Genomic DNA, 17,551 nt, shown 5'->3' with positions numbered 1-17,551 from the left:
TCTTAACAAGCAATTTCGTTGGAGCGAAAAGAGACCCACTCCAGTAGACCCCCACTCCTGCTCCCCTCCCCCAGCCAACTCAGGCTTTCTATCTCTCCTTTTTTTTTACGATCAAAACAATCCTGACTTCTTCCCCGCAGTAGCCCCTCTAAAGTCTTGGGTCTGTTGTTTTTAAACCAACTTGTGCATTAGACTAAGAGGAAAAGGAGGAAGAAAACTATATCTGCGGAATCTGATGCTGTCGCAAACGAAAGAGAGAAAATAATTGCAAATAAACTCTAGTTCGGAAGCCCGGAGAGTCATAAACCTTTCCGGGACCTGCAAACTTCAGGCAGATGTTAACGGTTCAATTTGCTGGCCCTCAGAACCTCCGCTGCTGTCTTCAGCCGGGAGGGTGCGGGAAAGGGCAGAAATGGGGGGTGGGGGGGCTAGTTTTCAAAGACACCAGAAACGCGAACCGACCCTCCACTGCAAACACACATACCCCCCCCCCTCTGCCCCCAAGGCCAGGCCTGGCCTGCTCCAGTCTCCTCCCTCACCCCGGCAGGGCAGGCGCCAGGAACTCAGAAGGAGCCCACGAAGACCTGGTGGTGCGGAAGGACTGGCCCCCCCGCACAAGGACCAAGAGTCCCACCTCATTAAAGGTTCCAGAGCCAGCGTTCCCCCAGCCAGCTGCCCCTAGGACATTTCACAGCACCGGGCGCCAAGCTTATTGGTGCCTTCGGCCACCACCAGCCCATTCCCTTGGGACCCTTGCTGTCCTGCCTAGCTCTACCACCACCACCACCACCACCACCACCACCACCACCGCAGCTCTGGCCCTTGGCTGCACCACCCCAGAGCCTGTTCAGTGTCCACGCTGCCATCCTTTCTCTACCCTGGCACTTTCTGTCATGCAAGGCAGGGTGAAAAGGTCCAAACCCCAAAACTGCCTCCAAAAAATTATTTCTCAGAGAGGAGGTTTTGCATCTTGTCCTGTACCCGTGGCTCAGTTTGAGCATGCAGGGGCTGGTCTAGAGGGCTATAATCCATTCTGCAGGCCATCTGGTGCTCAGGGCCTGGCTGGCCAGAGTACCCCCTATATGCCCAGCTCACTAAGATACCCTCCATGCTGTCCACACCATACACATTCCCTCAACCCGACGGGGGGCGCTCGGTGCGCCTCAAACTCACCAGCATTGTAGGCTGCCAGATCCGCCCCAGGGCCTGGACTCTTGCGCTTCCTCGGCCTCCCCTTTTGCACAGTGCCCACGCCATTGTAGTAGGGTAGACCCAGTGGGTTGGCCCCTGCTGCACCTAATCCTGCACTCTTGGCTGCAGCGGCTGCTGCAGCGGCAGCCGCCACGTCGGCATGGTTGAAGTGCGCGGGGTACTCGCCCTGCAGCAGTGCCTCGAAGTGCAAGCGGCAGTAGACCAGGCTGTCCTTCATGCCGAAGTGGTCACCCGTGGTCAGCATCTTGTTACATGTGGTGCACGTGAAGCAGTTGAGGTGATAAACCAAGTCCCGAGCACGCATCACCATTTCCGAGGCCGAGATGCCCAAGTGGCAGCGGGCGCATCGCTGCACAGAGAACCGCCTGTAGGGACCATGGAGGGAGGGCGTTGTAGGGACAAATGGTTCACTATCCCCCCCACCATCCCTCCTCCAGGTGCAGCTGCAGCCACTGGGGGAAAATCCGTTCCTTAAGATGGACAGCCTGCCCTTTATTTGGAGAATGGGCGGGTGAAAGGGAACTAGATTTTGAGACCCAGGCCTGCATCTATCTTTTATTTTTTTTTTCACATCTACCAGAGCTTCTACTTGATCTAATAGTCTGAGCAAGTCCTAGAAAAGCTTTCATTTGGAAGAGGGCAGTAAAGAACCCCCAGTTACCCCTTCCTCAACTTCTGGCCCCATTCTCCAGACTAGCATCTGGGAAACCTCTAACCCAAATAAGAAGAAACACAGAGACACACAGAACAAAGTATAAAAAGACCCTAACCCTAACCTAGAGAGGAGGAGAAAGAGGGCATGGTGGAGCCTCAGTGACTCTTTTAATTCTTTAGTTCTGGCTCTTTAATTGTGCCCATCTCCCCCCAGAGATCCAGAAATACACAGCTACCCCAGCTGTCCCTCCAACTTTGTTTTACACCCAACCCAGGCTTGCCTGGGGTTCAGAGGATGTCTATCCTTTCCTGTTGACCCAAGAACATTCCAAAGGAGAGGGGTACAAGAACACCCCCACACACATCCAAGCTTACATATTATCTAAGCTCTGAAGGGAACAATATCTGCTTTTCTCTGGTGCCCTCCACTTGATGAGCCTTTCCAAAATCTACCCATATTGCTGTTTGAAATTCGTCCTGGTGTGCTGGTGGGGAAAGGTCCTGAATACAATAACCTCTTTGGGGACTGGTGGGAAAGGAGGGAGCCAGCTTGATGAGGAGGGGGGATCTGAAGGCTAGTGGCGCTGGATAGGGGGCTACCTGTAGTAGTCTTCCTTGCAGTAAATGCTGCCATCCTTGCTGAAGCAGGTGAGTTCGGACTCCAGGTTGAGCTTGCATTCGCAGCACTTAAGGCAGCGCATGTGCCACTGCTTGTCCACCGCCAGCAGGTAGTAGCGGTCGGAGATCTTGCCCCCGCAGCCCGCGCACAGCGCAGCACGGTCACTGCTGATGGAAGGCATGGTCTGCAGAGGGAGGAAGGCGGGAGACCCGCCGTGCCCGTATCAGCCTGCGGCTGCTCCACACCAAGAAACTGGCACCCACAGCTCGGTCAGTCAGTGGCCTGAGCTAGCCTAGAACACCTAAAGAGGCTCACCAGACAAGCAGCCAGACGCCTCTGCTCCAAAAGGCCAGGATGTAGTGGCTAAGTCCTTTAGCCACCCCAGCTCTAGGAAGCCACGGGCCTAAGCCCCAGGATCCTCTTCTCCAGCCTTAGGTCTCTCTCTTCCTGTCCTCCTTTCCCTTTCTCCCCCCTCCCCCCAAAAAAGCTCAGGCTCTGTCAAGGGACAGAGAGAGCCTTGGTAATCCCATTCAATCCCTCCACGATAACTCCTCAAACTGTTTCTTAAAAAGAGTTCCCCAACTGGGGCCCCAGAAAAGGGATACGGTGACCATTAAAAGTCACTTTCTACGCAGCCTCCTCTTTCCAGAGGCAACAGTTCCTGGTCCCCATCCCAGATGATCTGTGAATCCATGGACCAAAGGTTTTAGGCCTGGGCAAGTCGGGCAACTTCTGGTTCTTCTGCCACACCAGGCTGGGGCCCTCCTCTTAGGTCTTGGGAGATAAGTGGGGGTGCAAAAGCACCCTCCAAAGTCTCAAAGTGCAGGCTTAAACCCAACCCTTCCCTGACCAAAATGAGGAGCGCAGAAGGTTTAAGGGGGAGGGGGGGCGCTTGGAGACTGAAAGGCCACTAGGCTGCAGCTCTTACTCTCCGAACTAGCAGAGACGCTTCGGCCACGCTCCACACCTCCTGGGCCTCTAAAGGTCACTTCTGGGCCCGCTACTTGGGCAGCGTCGGCCGGTCTGGCCTGGGGGCAGGGGGGGAGCTCTGGGGCCAGATACTGGCTATGTGGGACTGGGCGGCGGGAGCCAGGTATAGAAAACCAAATGCGGTCTCCTTCCGCCAGTGAGAGCCAGGCCAGAGCCTGAACTCCCAGCTCTGGGTCTGGCCAAGTCCGGCCGGCCAGAGGCGCCGGGACACGATCAACGAAAAGTGCTGGCCCAGAAGCCTACAGTCTCAGAAACTGCGCTAGGAAGGGATCCCCGAGTGCCAGGAGACGGGGAGCGACCTCAGCCGGCTGGAGCCCGGGGCTCCCGGCTGATTCACCCTTCTCAGGAGGCGCGGGCGGCGGCGACGCCGGCAGCCCGGAGGAGCCGAGTGTGGAAAGGAGGCGGGTGGGGGACCTGAGCGCCCCGGCGAGGTGAGAAGAGAGTGGCCCGGGCCGCGGGGTGGGACCTCGCTCCCACTTCGGGAGAAACGCTCGCCTCCACCCTGGGGGGGGGGGGGCTGAGATTTCGGTTTCAACCTCGTTTCCCTCTCCACCCCAGCTGCCCGGTCGCTCCCGAGCCTGGAGCTCCGGGCCTTGCATGCTGTCCGTAGATTCCCCCAAGCGCTCAGTCCCGTGCGGCACGAAGGACTCTCCCCCAAACTTCGGGGAGCAGAAGGGCTGACCGACCCGGCCGGGTCCCAGCTCTCAGTCCCAACTCCACAGCCGCGCGCCTACCGTCTCGGTGTCGCCGCGGTCGATGGCGGAGCTGATGGCGGGAGCCTCGCTCTTGGCCCTGCGGTCCATCTCGTCGATGACCCCGTGCACCTCGGGGCCCGACAGACTGTGGAACAGCATCGCGGCGGGACCGGCGGGACCGGCGGGGCCGGGGGGCGCGACTCCTCCGACGAAGGGCTTGCCCCTCCGCCTCAGCTGCCTGGCGCTCCGGGCGCTAACGGGCCCAGTGCATCGCCACCACGGCCCCGGCCCCGCCCGAGCTCGGCTGCGCCCCCAGGCCGGGCTCCGGGCCCCGGGCGCCCGCGGGCCAGGACGCCTCCCCGCCGAGGCGTGGGGGGCAGCTACATCGCGGGGCGCCTGGGCGGCGGCGCCAAAGCCAGGGTCACCAGAACACCGAGATCGGGGCGGGGATGGGGGACGGGAGAAGAGGGCAGAGGTCAGCGCCCGCCGTGGGCGCTTTCACGCCGCGGGCATCGCCCGCCGGGTTTCGGCGCCTAGGGCGCAAAGCAGGGGCGCAAACTCTGCCCCTGGCGGCGACGGCTGTGGTCGGGGTTCACCCAGGAACAGCTAGGTGCCCGCGGCGGCCCAGATGCCGGGACCCTTCCTCTCCCTGGGGTGTACCCTCAGCCAAAGGCGACCCTCCTGGGCGCTGAGTCGGTGACTGGAGTAAGGGTTTCTCCGAAGCCAGCGAGCCGAGCCGAGCCACCGGGAGAATTGGAGAGGAGGAGGAGGAAGAGGAGGAGGCGGCGGAGGAGGAGGTGGAGGAGGAGGAGAAAAAGGAGGAGGAGCAGAGTGGGAGGAGGAGCCGCCGGCCGCGGGCCCAGCCGCGCGCAATGCTCTCCAAGCGCGCGCCGAGCCCAGCCCCGGCTCTGCAGTCCGCGCCAGCGCAAGCCTCCGCGCCTTTTCTACAGCCGCGCCTGACATCACGTCCTGCCGCCGTGCCATTGGCCACCCGGCGCCCCAGGCCCTGGCAGCGCGTGCTCCGGAAAGGCGGGAGAGGGAGGGGAGAGGCGAGAGGAGGAGAGGAGGGAAGAGATGGTGGGAGCTGGTGGGCGAGGCTGGAGGAGGAGGCGGGAGGGAGGGAGGAGGGAGAGCGCGGGGTTTGGAGTTTTTAAGCTACGGAACAGTTTCCTGAGATTTCATCGGGAAGGAAAATTAAATCCTCTCTCCTGTCTCCATCCTAAGAAGGAACAGCCAAAGGATGCTCGAAGAGTCTCCCCTTGGCCTCAGGCACTGTCTGGGGAGGCCGGTGAAGGCAGGCCTGGGGCAGTTGCAAGGGCCTTTGGCCACTTCCCACTGAGCTGGGCCTTCGGCCCAGGCTTCACGCCGCGGGCTGCCGAGCCAGGCCTCCTGGGGACCCAGCTGAGCCCGAAAGGAGACGGCCAGCGGGAGCAAGCTAGCATTCCTCGCTCCAAGCAAACTAAGGCCCAATCGACGGCCGAGTGGATAGCTCCTCTTGCTACACCCTGAAAAGTATACTTTAAAAGCATGGCTTTAAGAACTCTGAAAAGCAAAGAGCTCAAACCCTAGCTCTCTCATTTACACGCAAGGAAATCTTAAGCAAATGACACAGCCTATTTCTCCCTTAGCTCATTTCTGAGTCTTTCAAAAGGTCCACTTGCATGCACAGATGTGATGAATGAAAGAGATCACAGATACATAAACCGTCTGCAACATGGTAGGCATTCCAAATTCTTTCATCACTGCTTCTTTCCCCTCTCTGGTTAAAACTTTCTGACTCCGAGGTACTTCGACCTGGTGATATGAGGATCCAGCCCAGGCAGCTGGCTGCACCAGCCCACCTCGGACCAACGATCTAGCCTTTGGCTAAATCCCAGCTGCCAGCCCCAGCTCCAGACTCTCGACCTTAGCGTCTCTTGTGGGAATGGAGGGGTAATACCCAGGTGTCTAATGGAGCAGGGATTTAGGAAGTAAAAAAAGTGATTGTAGAGAAAAATAGAAATGAGCACGTCAGTTACTGAGTCCTATTTCCTGGGTTCATTTTGGAGGTTGTTTTCATTCTGTGTAGAGGAGGGTAAAGGGGTCTATCTGAAGTGACTTGCTTGCTGGCATCCAGTACATGGAAAGCCAAGATCTCTGCAGCTTACAGGGTACAGATCTGAGGCAGCACAAATCATATTTTCCACATACTGTACTTTTACACATAAATATATATGTATGTACTATAGCCAAACACATACTTTCTTGCTCATGCATGCAAATGTGCATGTTCATCTTTCTGGCAAAATTACAGCCAGCATGAATTTAGCTTTATTGGCAAAACCATGGCCAGCACTAGTATAGAGCTAGGGTCTACATGTGTGGCATCATGAATAAGTGTCCAGGGTCCTGCAGAAGGACACATCTGGAAAGTAGCACCTTCAAAGCAAACGTGGGTGCTCAAGAAGTCCCTATGCACTCTCCTTCGATACTGTGGCATACCCACAACAAAAGTCTTGAAGTTACAAGTATATGTGTACAAGCTGCCCCCAGCCCAGTAAGAAGGACTATTGATTCAAAGAAGGGTGTGCATTTGCTCGTTCACACAGCCCAGTATTTCATATTCTGCAACTCCCCCCCCCATAGGGACATCTACATAAATACACAAGCAAGTTTTACTGGTGCATATTGCCTTTGAGACACTTTTTTTTTTCAAAGAAAGAGAATAAAAATCGAATCTGGAAGTCACCAGGGCTTATCTAGAGGTTATCCAAGGGGAGAGGGAGAGATGGTGTAACAACTCTGGGGTGTTTGTCCTTGGTGCTGGCTGGATACCATCCGATTTCAAGAGCTCAGGGGGCTGCGGTAGTAGGGGGGGTATACAGTAACTCTTGCCTGGGGCTTCTCAAAAAGCAAACAAACATGGAAACATACTCTCTGGCTCTTCATTTCCTCCCGCACATACATGTACTCCGATTACCAAGCCACCACTGACCAGCAGCCCCTCCCCCCATCTCTAGAGAGGCCCTAAACTGCTGCCCGATTCCTTCCTGCACGGAGCCCTCTACGTCAGGCTGGGGGTGCTCTGGGGTCCCTCAAGGCTCCAGCGCATCTCCAGCCCCAGGGCGGCAGGGTGGGATCTGTGCCCCCTGCACCCGCGGGTTCAGAGCCCGGTAACTTTGTGAATCTCCCCCAGTGGCTGCGGGGGGGGGGGGGGGAGGCGAGGGTTGGGATTATCACGCAATCGCTGAGCCCCGTCCTCAAGAGACTAAACAAGGAACGGAACCGGCTGTAAACACATAGACTGGCACGTGAGTGACATTTACACACAGCAGAGAAAGGTAGGGGGTGGGAGAGCGCAGGCACGGGGACAGGTACCCAGAACCTTCACCGGCCCCGGGAAGAGCCCTGAAGTTGGCGGGATCGGCCTTTGGGGGGAGGTGACAGGTGAGCGGAGTTCGGGGTCTGGCCGCGGTTGCCGCTGCCTACCTCCCAACCATCTGCTTCCTCGCAGTCTAGCAGACCCGCGCATAATGAGGTAGCAGCCTCCAGCCGGCCACCGTGACTAACTCAGAACAAAAGCGCTCCCTCCACGCCTCCTCCAACAAAGGGGCCACCAGCCCCGGCGCTCCCCAAAGGCTGCGGGGCTCCCGGCTGCCGGCTGCGGAGCTGTCGAGCGCAAACTTGCCGGCGCCACGGAGCCGAGCAGCGAAGGGAGGAAGTGCGTACGGGAGGCCCGGGAGAAAGTGAGGCCAGGCCGGGGCGGGGTGAGGGGGTGGGGAGGGGTGCGGGGAGGGGGGGCGCAGGGGAGCCGCGGAAGGAGGGTGATTGATCAGCGCGCTCTTCCCCGCGCTGTGTCCCGTTATTACAGGCGGCCAAGGCAGGGCCACGCAATAACCTCGGAATCGCCAACTAATTGACGCTGCAGGCAACTACTTCATTGTGCGCGCTGGTTTTATGTCTTCATAGACGGTGATTGACAAGGTGTAATTAGTCATCTCACTCGGTGATAAACACGGGCACCCTCCTCCCGCGGCATCAGGCCGTGTGTACCCAGCAGAGGAAGCGATAGTTGAAGCTGATATACCATTAAATCAAAATGAAGACGTTCAGAAGTGTGTGTTTGCTGTGACGCTCTGATGGTTTATTTCTCAAATACGGCACCAACAGATTTACTTGATTTGCAAGTTAACTACAACATTAACTGGTTTTATTTATTTTGCCTCTTTCCTTCCTCTTCCTAGGCAGGGATGTTGCTCTTGGAGAATGTGAAGACAGTTTGCTTCTTGACAAGCGAGCGAGCGGGCGCCCAGATTTCTGCAGCCTTCCGGCAGTCTCCCTGGAGGAAAAGGCAGGCAGGCAGAGAAAACGGCGATTTGGGAGCCAGCGGGGAAGGGTTCCTCACAGGAGAGCCAGCCTTTGGCCCCAGCCTGGGGCCCCCTTTGGGTAATGTCAGGAGGTGACCTCCAACTCTGAGGATGCTGCTAGGGTTTGGAGTTAAAAAACCTTGCGTAATAACTGAGAAGACAGAGGCAAATCCAGCATTTCCTCCCCCTGCCTCGAAGAAACAGAAAGGGCTGTTTCTCGTAAAGCCATTGTCAGAGCCAGTGGCCAGTCTCTATTCCCTGAGTAAAAGTGTTAGTGTCTCCTGTGCTTGGAGCTTGCTTGTACCACTCAGTAAATTACATTCCTTGCTTACCAAAGTGAATGTTGCTCAGAGAAATCTGTGTGTCTGTTTGTGCATGTGTGCTCGTGTGTTTATTTGTGTGTGTGTGTGTGTGTGTGTGTGTGTGTGTGTGTGTGATTCCTCTGTTGGGAATGGTAGTTACTCATTCCAGAAATCTGGAGGTTTACATTTTTAAAAGGGAGGGAGCAAACCTGGTCTGTTTTGACCCTAATCCTGGTGAGAGAACAGCATCCCCTGAACAAAGCCACCAACATCTGAAAGTCCATCCCCTGGTATCCCTCTAGGGTCCCTAGGAGACCCTCAAGCTCCCTATATCCCCCTCCCCCAACCTCAGTCTTCAGCTTGTAGAGCCAGAGAGGATGACTCCTGGCCATGCACAGGAATTTAAGGACATGGACATCTCTAAGAAGAGCTGAGGTAAGGGTGAATAACAGGGATAGAAGAAAAGAGCTCTACCATGGGGATCTTCCCCCAGCCCTTTCCACAGGTCTGTGGACCTCTTTGAGTAAAGGGGGATTGTTTTATATTGATGTGAGAGGCTGGCAGGCAGCAGAAAATCTGCTTGAGCATAGCTTGCTTTTTTTTATGAAATCAGATCATTGCTTTGGTCACACTGTACCAAAAAAAAAAATCTGTTGATCACCACTATCGATAATCAAAAGCAGTGGGGCTTTCGTTGTTTCAAAAACAAACAAACATGTATGTGACACTAGAATAGAGAAGTGGCTTGGCCCAGTGCTGGCAGAAAAGAGCCTAGTTCCTCCTCTTCTCCCTGCAGCGATCTGAACAATTCTGAAACCGCCTCCCTGGGCGTCAGCTGAGCAGGTTGGGGAACTAACCAGGGCTCTCTCTCTAGGGCCCTGTTAAATGCACTGAACTTAAAATGAAACACGAAGTGTGAATTTCAGGTTTGAACATGATGCATCAGGAAACGGCGGAGGTTGGCAGCCCTTTTCCTCCCTCCTGCCTTTCGGTAGCAGGTATTAATATTGTATTAAATGTTATGAGAAAGTAAAGGCTGTGGAGAGGAATGTACTCAGATGCAATTTTGTCAAGGTTTTTATCTGTGATTATGATTCCAGATGTAGAAACTCCCGGAGGAGGGAAACGAGGGGGGCTGCTGGCATGTGACATGTGTTTTAAGGTGTTTGGCAGTGTTTCTCAAAGTGGTGACAAAATGTTCAATTTTATTACAGGCAATTGGTAAAAGAAATACGAATACTAGGTCAGAGATTATTCACCTCAGCCCAACGATTTACCATTATTGATTAGGGTGCAGAAAGTTTGTATCTGGGCCCTGCTCAAATCACATTGTCAACAATACAAATCCATCAGATCATGCTATTCTTAAAGAACAATTGTAACAAAATAGACAATAGCTAATCACACTCCTCCACATACAACTGATTTACACACATACATATAATATATATTTATATATGTGTGTGTATGTATCTATATTCCTGGAAGAAAAAATAAATATTGCAACAAGAGGCCATTTTCCCGAAAACTGATACAATATAGCTATATCTTGAATCTGGAAGGTTGTTTTTAATCTAGCCCAAAATAACAGCCAGCCCTGGCTAATCCCTGTTCTGCAAGTCTTTCAGGTGTGTACACACAGACAGACAGACAGACAGACAGACAGACAGACAGACAGACACACACACACACACACACACACACACACACCAATAAATCTCATGTAGGAAACCACATTTGCTTAAAAGAGAACCAGGAAGATTTTGTAGGAAAAAGTGAGGTTGAGGGTAGACAACATTTGGACAGTTCTTATATATTCACACACTTGACACTGAAAAATTTTCCCTACCAAAATCTTCCTTTCCTTCAAAAGCAACTCTGCCATCCCTCTCTGATTGTGGGACACCCCCAAACTCCATTTCAAAGAACGGGGTTTCAAAGAACCCTTTATGAGCATCACATACACCAAAACCAAAAGACTAGGGAGTCCAGTCAATGCTTTCTTGACTGGTGGTGGGCTTCATTTCCACAGAACAAAAAGGGAGTTTTGCCTGAGGATACTGGACTTAAGTTCTTCTTCCCTGGATCCCCAATCAGAGGATAAGAGTCTGTATCCACTTACTGAAGCCATGGCCATCCAGATCATCCATATCTAACACACCATTTAGCCTCGACTTTCCTTCCATCCAAGCTAAAGGATGCTGCTTTTGGCTTTCCAGCCTTGGCACTATTTTGCCATTACAAAACATACTACACTCCTAGCACACATTGCATCTTCTCTGGAAGTAAGTAGCTTTTTTTTTTTCCTATGGGGTAATGTTGGACATGACACTTTTCCAAGGGGGATAGCGAGGTTGAAGGCAAGGGAAAATGTCCAACATGGCTAACCTCTCATTTTGTGCTTTCAACCTGACCCTGACTCTACTACAGGCCAACTTTCCCCTGGTCTATCAAACAAATCTCCAGTGCCATTTGGGAAGTTGGTATTGTTTCTTGTATTGTTAGGTGAGACATGTGCTTCAATTGAAGCCCAACCCTTTGGCATCCCATCCCCCAACATTTTTATCCTTCCATTAATTAAAACAATGTCTCATCGATTATCTTTGCATGAATGAAAATCATTATGAGCCCTTGCAGGTATATGGGAAATTCTGTTTGCTTAAGTATTCACACTTTGATTTCCTATACACTCATTTTCTCAAGCATAAAGAAATTCAAACAAAACAAAAACATCAACAAAAACAAAAACAAAAGCTCTTGGCACTTTGCAATGAATCATGGAAGGCTATTTGTAATAAGCCTGTGCAAATCTGTTGTAGGAAGAGGTAGCCTTGTCCTAGAGCTGAATTTGACTGTCCTAGACGATTAAAGCAAACATTGCTAGGTCATCAGACTCAGGTTTCAATTTAGGCTTCATAGTTCTGAGTCAGATGGGCTCATCCAAATTTACTTTCAAGCTACTATGTCAGCCTTGAAAGTTAAAAAAAAAAAAAGACTATCAACTCTATTTGGAATTTCCTAGCTAGTTGGCCATTTCAGCTTGTATCTCCATTTCTGGGGGCAGCCATAATTAGAGCGATCTATTTTGCATTTACTTCTCTTTGCAAGCATTACATTATTCACTCTTTCCTGTGCTTATTAAACAGTGCCACCTGCACCAGATTCAACAAAGCTCTTCCATCAGTCAGGCCTAGCTAAGGATCCCAGACCATATATTATCATTAATTGAAACTCAATTGAATAGTTGGCGTTAGAGGGATGAATGAGTCAAAGCAACACATTTCTAGGACCTGTTTATGAAAATGTTTTAAGCCAAAAAAATGAATTACTCAAACTGTCATCTTTTACAAACTCTCTGGTTCTCTCTGTACAGTAATTCCAGCAGCAATTAGCAAGTCATTTAATTAATAAACTATTCCCAGTATGTCACCAAGGTGCCTCTAGTACAAATGTTTTTCTTTCATAGGTACCAGAAAAATGCAGTCAATATTTTGTCATCCAAAGCTTTCAAAGCTGACCTCCCTAGATATTCCTAATGCTATAAAAGAGGATCTGAAGGTCCAAAGACCAAGCTGGAGAAAGCAAGACAATCTTCAGTAAAGCAGTTATGGATAGAGAGTTTGAACTCAGAGAGCAACTGAGTGGTAAGAAAATGAATGTATATGGACATCAGTGGCTAAAGGAGGGCACAGAAAGTTTCTAGCAAAGATGGGACCATCCCTGAGGCTTGGCTTCATTACAACAACTACATCCAAATGCTGAAGATTTATACTTTTTTTAAAGAGCCTCAACCTCACTGTGGCTAGTCTTCTTAAAAGCTTCCTCTTTGTTCAAAAATATTGCTTATCTTTGGCGTTGTCAACAGCTCTGCATCTGGGAGAGATTAATTAAGTGATAGGTCAGACACAATGAGGTGAAAGGTCATGTACACCCAATCAGGGTAGATTCATCCATTTCTGGAGGGAAATCAACTTTTTTTTTTTTTGAGAGAGAGAGATGCCAATTTTGAGGAAGATTTTTATTTCTGAGAGATGCCATTTCAAAGAAGGTTTATCAGTAGGGGTGCAGGTGATCCTCCAGTGAGGGGTACTTAGTTGGAAAAAGATTGTTCTACAAACAGAAAAACTGAAACATCTACACTCATGTCATTTTGAGGTGTGAAAACAAATCGTAACTATCAATCGTCTGTATGCTGAAGTTTTACAATCTAGGTAAAGACTGCTTTACCTGAATGTGATTCTTCTACAAAATAGCTAACTGGATGCTTACACATAAGATGGCTAATCAACATAATCAAAAATTTAAGTTTGTTCTCATTCCTTCCTCTTCCCAAGTGTTTCTCAGGACCCTTTCCTTCAAATCCACTTTTAATTTCCAGAAAGCAGAGTGAGAGAAAGAAATAAGAAGGGGAGAAGAAGGGAAGGAGGTAGAAGAGTAGGAGGAGGGAGAGAAAGAATATGAAAGAAAGAGAAAAGAGGGTTTCTGAGTGTCATGGACTGAGGTGTTTTTTTTTTTCATAGACCAATTAGAGATTATCTTTAAATCTCCATCCTTCACTCCTCCACACCTTTCTAAATAGATGTTTAGATTAGTGAGAAATTAGTTAATTGAGGAAAGCATGAGGCTAATTCTCCCTGTTCCCCAGAAGGGTTTTAAGGACCTTAGATCCTATTTCTAGCAATGGTTCCATCTCTTCAGCAGCAGCCTGTCCGTTCAGGTCAAAATTGTGGTTACAAAATTGCTATGTGTTTTTGTGTGTGCTTGTGTAAGAGAGACAGGCAGTAACTCAGCCTATAAACAAGGATTGGCTCAGGTAAGATGATTGTTTTATACAGACTCCAAACAAAACAGTTGGAATATTTTTGCTCTATTCTTGAACACTCCTGCTAATGAAGTTCACATTTTCTAGATATCTCAGGGATGAGGGTAGTGGTGGTGAACAATGGTTGGAGTATTTTACAACTAACTAGCCATTTCCCCATCTCCAAAGGAACATAAGAGTGCTAGTTTCGTAGTCATTCAATTCTTTAAATCATCTGGGATCTATCTATATTTATAAAACTGAGCAGAAATACTTAACAGCCTGATCAATAGCCATTGACCGTCAGCGCACCTCGCACCCTAACACGCACAGCTTGATCATGTATATTTGATCATTGAAAAATTCAAAGCATCATGGAGCAGTATATCAAACCTCCCATAAAATAGTCTGTCTCTTTCTGTGGTCTTAAAAAAAAGTGAGTTTCTCTTTCCTCTGCATTCATCTATCCATCCATTTATCTGCATGCATGCATGCATGCACAGGAGCGTGCGCATGCACACACACTCTCACACACACATACACACACCTCCCTTCACAGAGAATTTATTGCTCATATATTTGATGAAGAACAAGGTAATTAACTGCGAGGCTGTACATCTGGGTGGCACTTCATATCCAGTACAATAATAAAACACTTTTTTTCATATTTTTGCAGAAGCAAGGCTAGTCTTGCCCACAGATTCAGAGGACCCCAGAGCCTCTGTCTGCAAAGCCTCCTTGTTATAAATCCTGCCTCCCTCTTAAGTGATGGCATGTACAATTGCACCAAGGGGTACCAAGTTTATCTGGGCGAAGACATCATTGGAAAAGCTCGCTCCTTCTCAGAGCTTTACCATTAGTGAGGGTTGGGGGGGAGAGGAGAGTTCAAAGAGACACAGCTGGCTGTTCCATCCTGTCCGCTTGGTAGCCAACTAGAACGGGAGTCAAGAGGACTTGTCCTGGTGAAGGGCCACTGGCAGAAGAGAGCTTTATTTTAGGATCCTAAAGACTTGACGCCCTGAACATGTGCTACTAAGATCTAATACCCCCCAAAGGAACCAGGCTTGCAGAGGTGCCTCCCCCTCGCCCCGATATTCTGGGGTCAAAAGCTGATTTCAAGTTTCTTCATAGGCTATTTCAGACCTATCCAAACAACTCCAAAAGTCTGGCCATAAAAACACAACGGGCAAACCTGCACCAAGCTCCTATACACAAGTCCTCACACCCCCCAAATCCCAGAGACCATCCCCACTCACAGCCAGCAAGGCAAATTACCTGCACAACCTCCCATCTCCAGCAGCCCCTGCTCTGTATTCCAAACTGTGCTCAGCACAAATTATTCGGGAGCCCTTCCTTCTAAAGGCGGCGCAGCATCTGGGTTGAGGCGCCCTTCTTTAAACGGGGGGGGGGGGAGACTTCATATGATAATACGTGTAATATGATATGGAATGACAGAATGCATGACAGTTGCCCATAATACAGAGAAGTCAGTCAAAGGACAGAGGGGACATTTGGATAATTACCATCCATTGGCTAGTCAATCACGCGAACAGAGAGAAACTGCACAAAACCCACAATGGAGTTGGGAAACAAAAGAGACCCGAGCCAGACTCAGGATTAACCGGTCTAAAGCGATCTAAATGCTTTTGTATCTGAAGAACTGAGGCTCCCGGGTTGCACCCCTCCCTTCCCAGGGACTAATTGTGGGGATCAGAGTTAAACCTCTCTCCCTTCTTTCCCATTTCTCTTTGTAGACTGCTCAATACGCAGAAGGGGAGGGGAAAATGATTTCTCTGTGTGTTCACTAAACTATTTTAAAGTTAAAGGGGTGGGGGTGGGGGCCGAGCTGAGGTCCCTTGGGTCCTGAATCGGGAATTCTTCTCCCTCGAAAGAGGCTGGGACAGTGCGCCTCGGCCTTAATTCTTTGTTTCAGGGTAGTCTTCCCTTTCGCCCCTTGGAAATAATAAATGCCTACGTACCTGGGCAGCTGCCCTCTTCCTAGAGGTGGAAGATGGTGTGATGGTCCCCTGCTTTTGGGTGGAGTCCCCCGAGAGAGCCTTTGCGCGCAGGCACGCGCGCGCACACATACACACACACACACACACACACACACACACACACACACACACACACACACACACACACTCCCTCTACCTAGTGGAAAACTCAGATGGAATCTGCACACCTAGGATTCAGAGGGGGTGAAAGGCTCTAGGCTGGCCCTGGACAGTGCGCCGGACGAAGGTGGTTTGTAAATTGTAGGGAGCCAGGATTTCTTTCTAAATTGGAGAATGAGAAAGAGGGAGAAAAATCCTTCTGAAGGTAGGGGTGGGAGGGGGTGCTTAATGGAGACGGACTCCTGGCTTGGGGATAGCGAGGTACCGACCGGCTAAGAGGTGACTCCCCCAAAGAGACCCGGGAAAGTGCTGCCTTCCCAAACTCGGCAGGGCGGGCCGAGAGGAAGAGAAAAGGTGCGGACCCGGGGAGTTGCGCGGCGCCCCGGCGAGGACCCCCCACCGCTGCCCTCCGGGAACCACCGCGCCCCATTTCCCCCAGGTGCTCACGACACCACCCCAGCTCCTGCGAAGCCCTCCCGGCCGGGCGGAGCCCGCACGGGCCCCCGGACGTGGGCGGCGGTGGCAGCGCCAGGTGCGGGCGCGCGGGCGGCCGCCCTCCCGGCCTCGGGCGCGCCCAGGCGCCGGCTTACCTTTCCGAGCGCTCGGCGGCGGGTGTGGCCGGCTCTGCGCGCGGCCCCAGGCCGGAGCCGGGGAGCGGGGGGCGGGGGAGCCGGGCTTGGGGGGAGCGGCAGGGTGAGGGCTGGGGGGTGCTGGCAAGGTGCCCAAAAGGGGCGACGGGACGGTTGGCAACCCCCGGGGCCTGCGGGCCCGCCGAGCCGCGGCAGAGGAGGGAAGGTGCGGGGGTCCGGAAGGGGCGGCGGGACCCGGGCCGGGGGACGGGGGGCTCCAGCCTGCGGGGCCGGCCCGGCAGCCGGGGAGAGGGCGCGCCGAGCGGAGGAGCTGTGTGTCCGCGCCTTCTCCGCGGCTGACAAATCAATCAGGGCCGGCGGAGCCGGAGGGGAGCAGCCGCCGGGTCCCCGCTTGCCCCGCGCCGCCAGCTGACGGCCGCCTCGAGTGGGCGCGGGCAGCGGCGGTCATCAGGCTGCGGGCGGGGGCGGCGGGGGAGGGGCGGGGAAGGGGTCCCGCGCCCCCGCGTCCCCGCGTCCCCGCCCCGCCCGTCGCCGTCCCGCGCCCGCTCCGCGCACCGCCCCGGCTGCCCGGCTCTGCGGCCGGCTCATGACGGCCTCCGTCTCTCTCCATCCCGGCCTCGGTCGAGTTCTCGGGGAGGGGGGGTCCCCTTCCCCTTCCCCCCCTCCGCCCCCGCCGCGATCCCACTCGGTGTCTCCAGCTCTCACTGCGCCTCTTTCCTCCCGGTTCTTCCCACTCCGCGCGCCCCGCTCGCTCCCTCTCTCCATGTCCTCCCTCCCTCCCATTTCTCCCCACCTCCCCTCACTTGCCACCTCTTTCTCCCTCTGCTCTGGGGGGTGCGGGGGGGGGGAGACCTGCGCTCCCTCCCTCCGTCCCTGCTTGGAACAGCTTTCCCCCTCGTTTCAGCCTCAGCGTCCCCTTGCTCGGGCACCGGAGTCAAGTCCTCCCTCCCAGCTGCAGTGTTTTTATCTTAAAACAAACAAACACCAAAAACAGCTGAGCAGCTCCCACTGCGAGTGGTGGTTTGGGGGGAGTGGTGGGATGGGGGGAGGTGCCAATGACTCTAGGCCCTCCTCTTTTGTCACCATTTTTTTTAGTGATACAGGATTTGAATTCAGGACCTCTGCTTGAGCTCTGCTGGCATTCTACCACTTGAACCATGCCTCCAGTCCTGCACTTTGCTGGCTCATTGAAGATCAGCGCAGAGGGCTTTCGGCCCTAACTGGC

General features: G+C 52.7%; 1 protein-coding gene across 2 annotated transcripts in view; it reads right to left on the bottom strand.

The window, feature by feature from the left end:
- The window catches only part of Lhx2 (LIM homeobox 2), a 33,185-nt gene extending 16,472 nt beyond the window's left edge, over positions 1 to 16,713 (bottom strand). The window contains exons 1-3 of one of the 2 annotated variants that reach the window (XM_070013335.1): positions 16,327 to 16,713; positions 2,467 to 2,669; positions 1,174 to 1,577 (exon numbers count right to left, since the gene is read on the bottom strand). In XM_070013335.1, the coding sequence (XP_069869436.1) occupies positions 1,174 to 1,577; positions 2,467 to 2,666 (604 nt within the window). In that variant the 5' untranslated portion in view covers positions 2,667 to 2,669; positions 16,327 to 16,713. Of the gene's footprint in view, positions 1 to 1,173; positions 1,578 to 2,466; positions 2,670 to 4,209; positions 4,963 to 16,326 lie in introns of those variants that run through there. The other variant, XM_070013325.1, reaches the window with a different exon arrangement.
- Between the last annotated feature and the right edge of the window lie 838 nt (positions 16,714 to 17,551).

Source organism: Dipodomys merriami, unplaced genomic scaffold (genome assembly GCF_024711535.1).
Source record: "Dipodomys merriami isolate MVZ:Mamm:240054 unplaced genomic scaffold, mDipMer1.0.p SCAF_11, whole genome shotgun sequence".
NCBI classification, from domain to species: domain Eukaryota; kingdom Metazoa; phylum Chordata; class Mammalia; order Rodentia; family Heteromyidae; genus Dipodomys; species Dipodomys merriami.
This window is presented reverse-complemented; position numbering and strand designations above follow the sequence as displayed.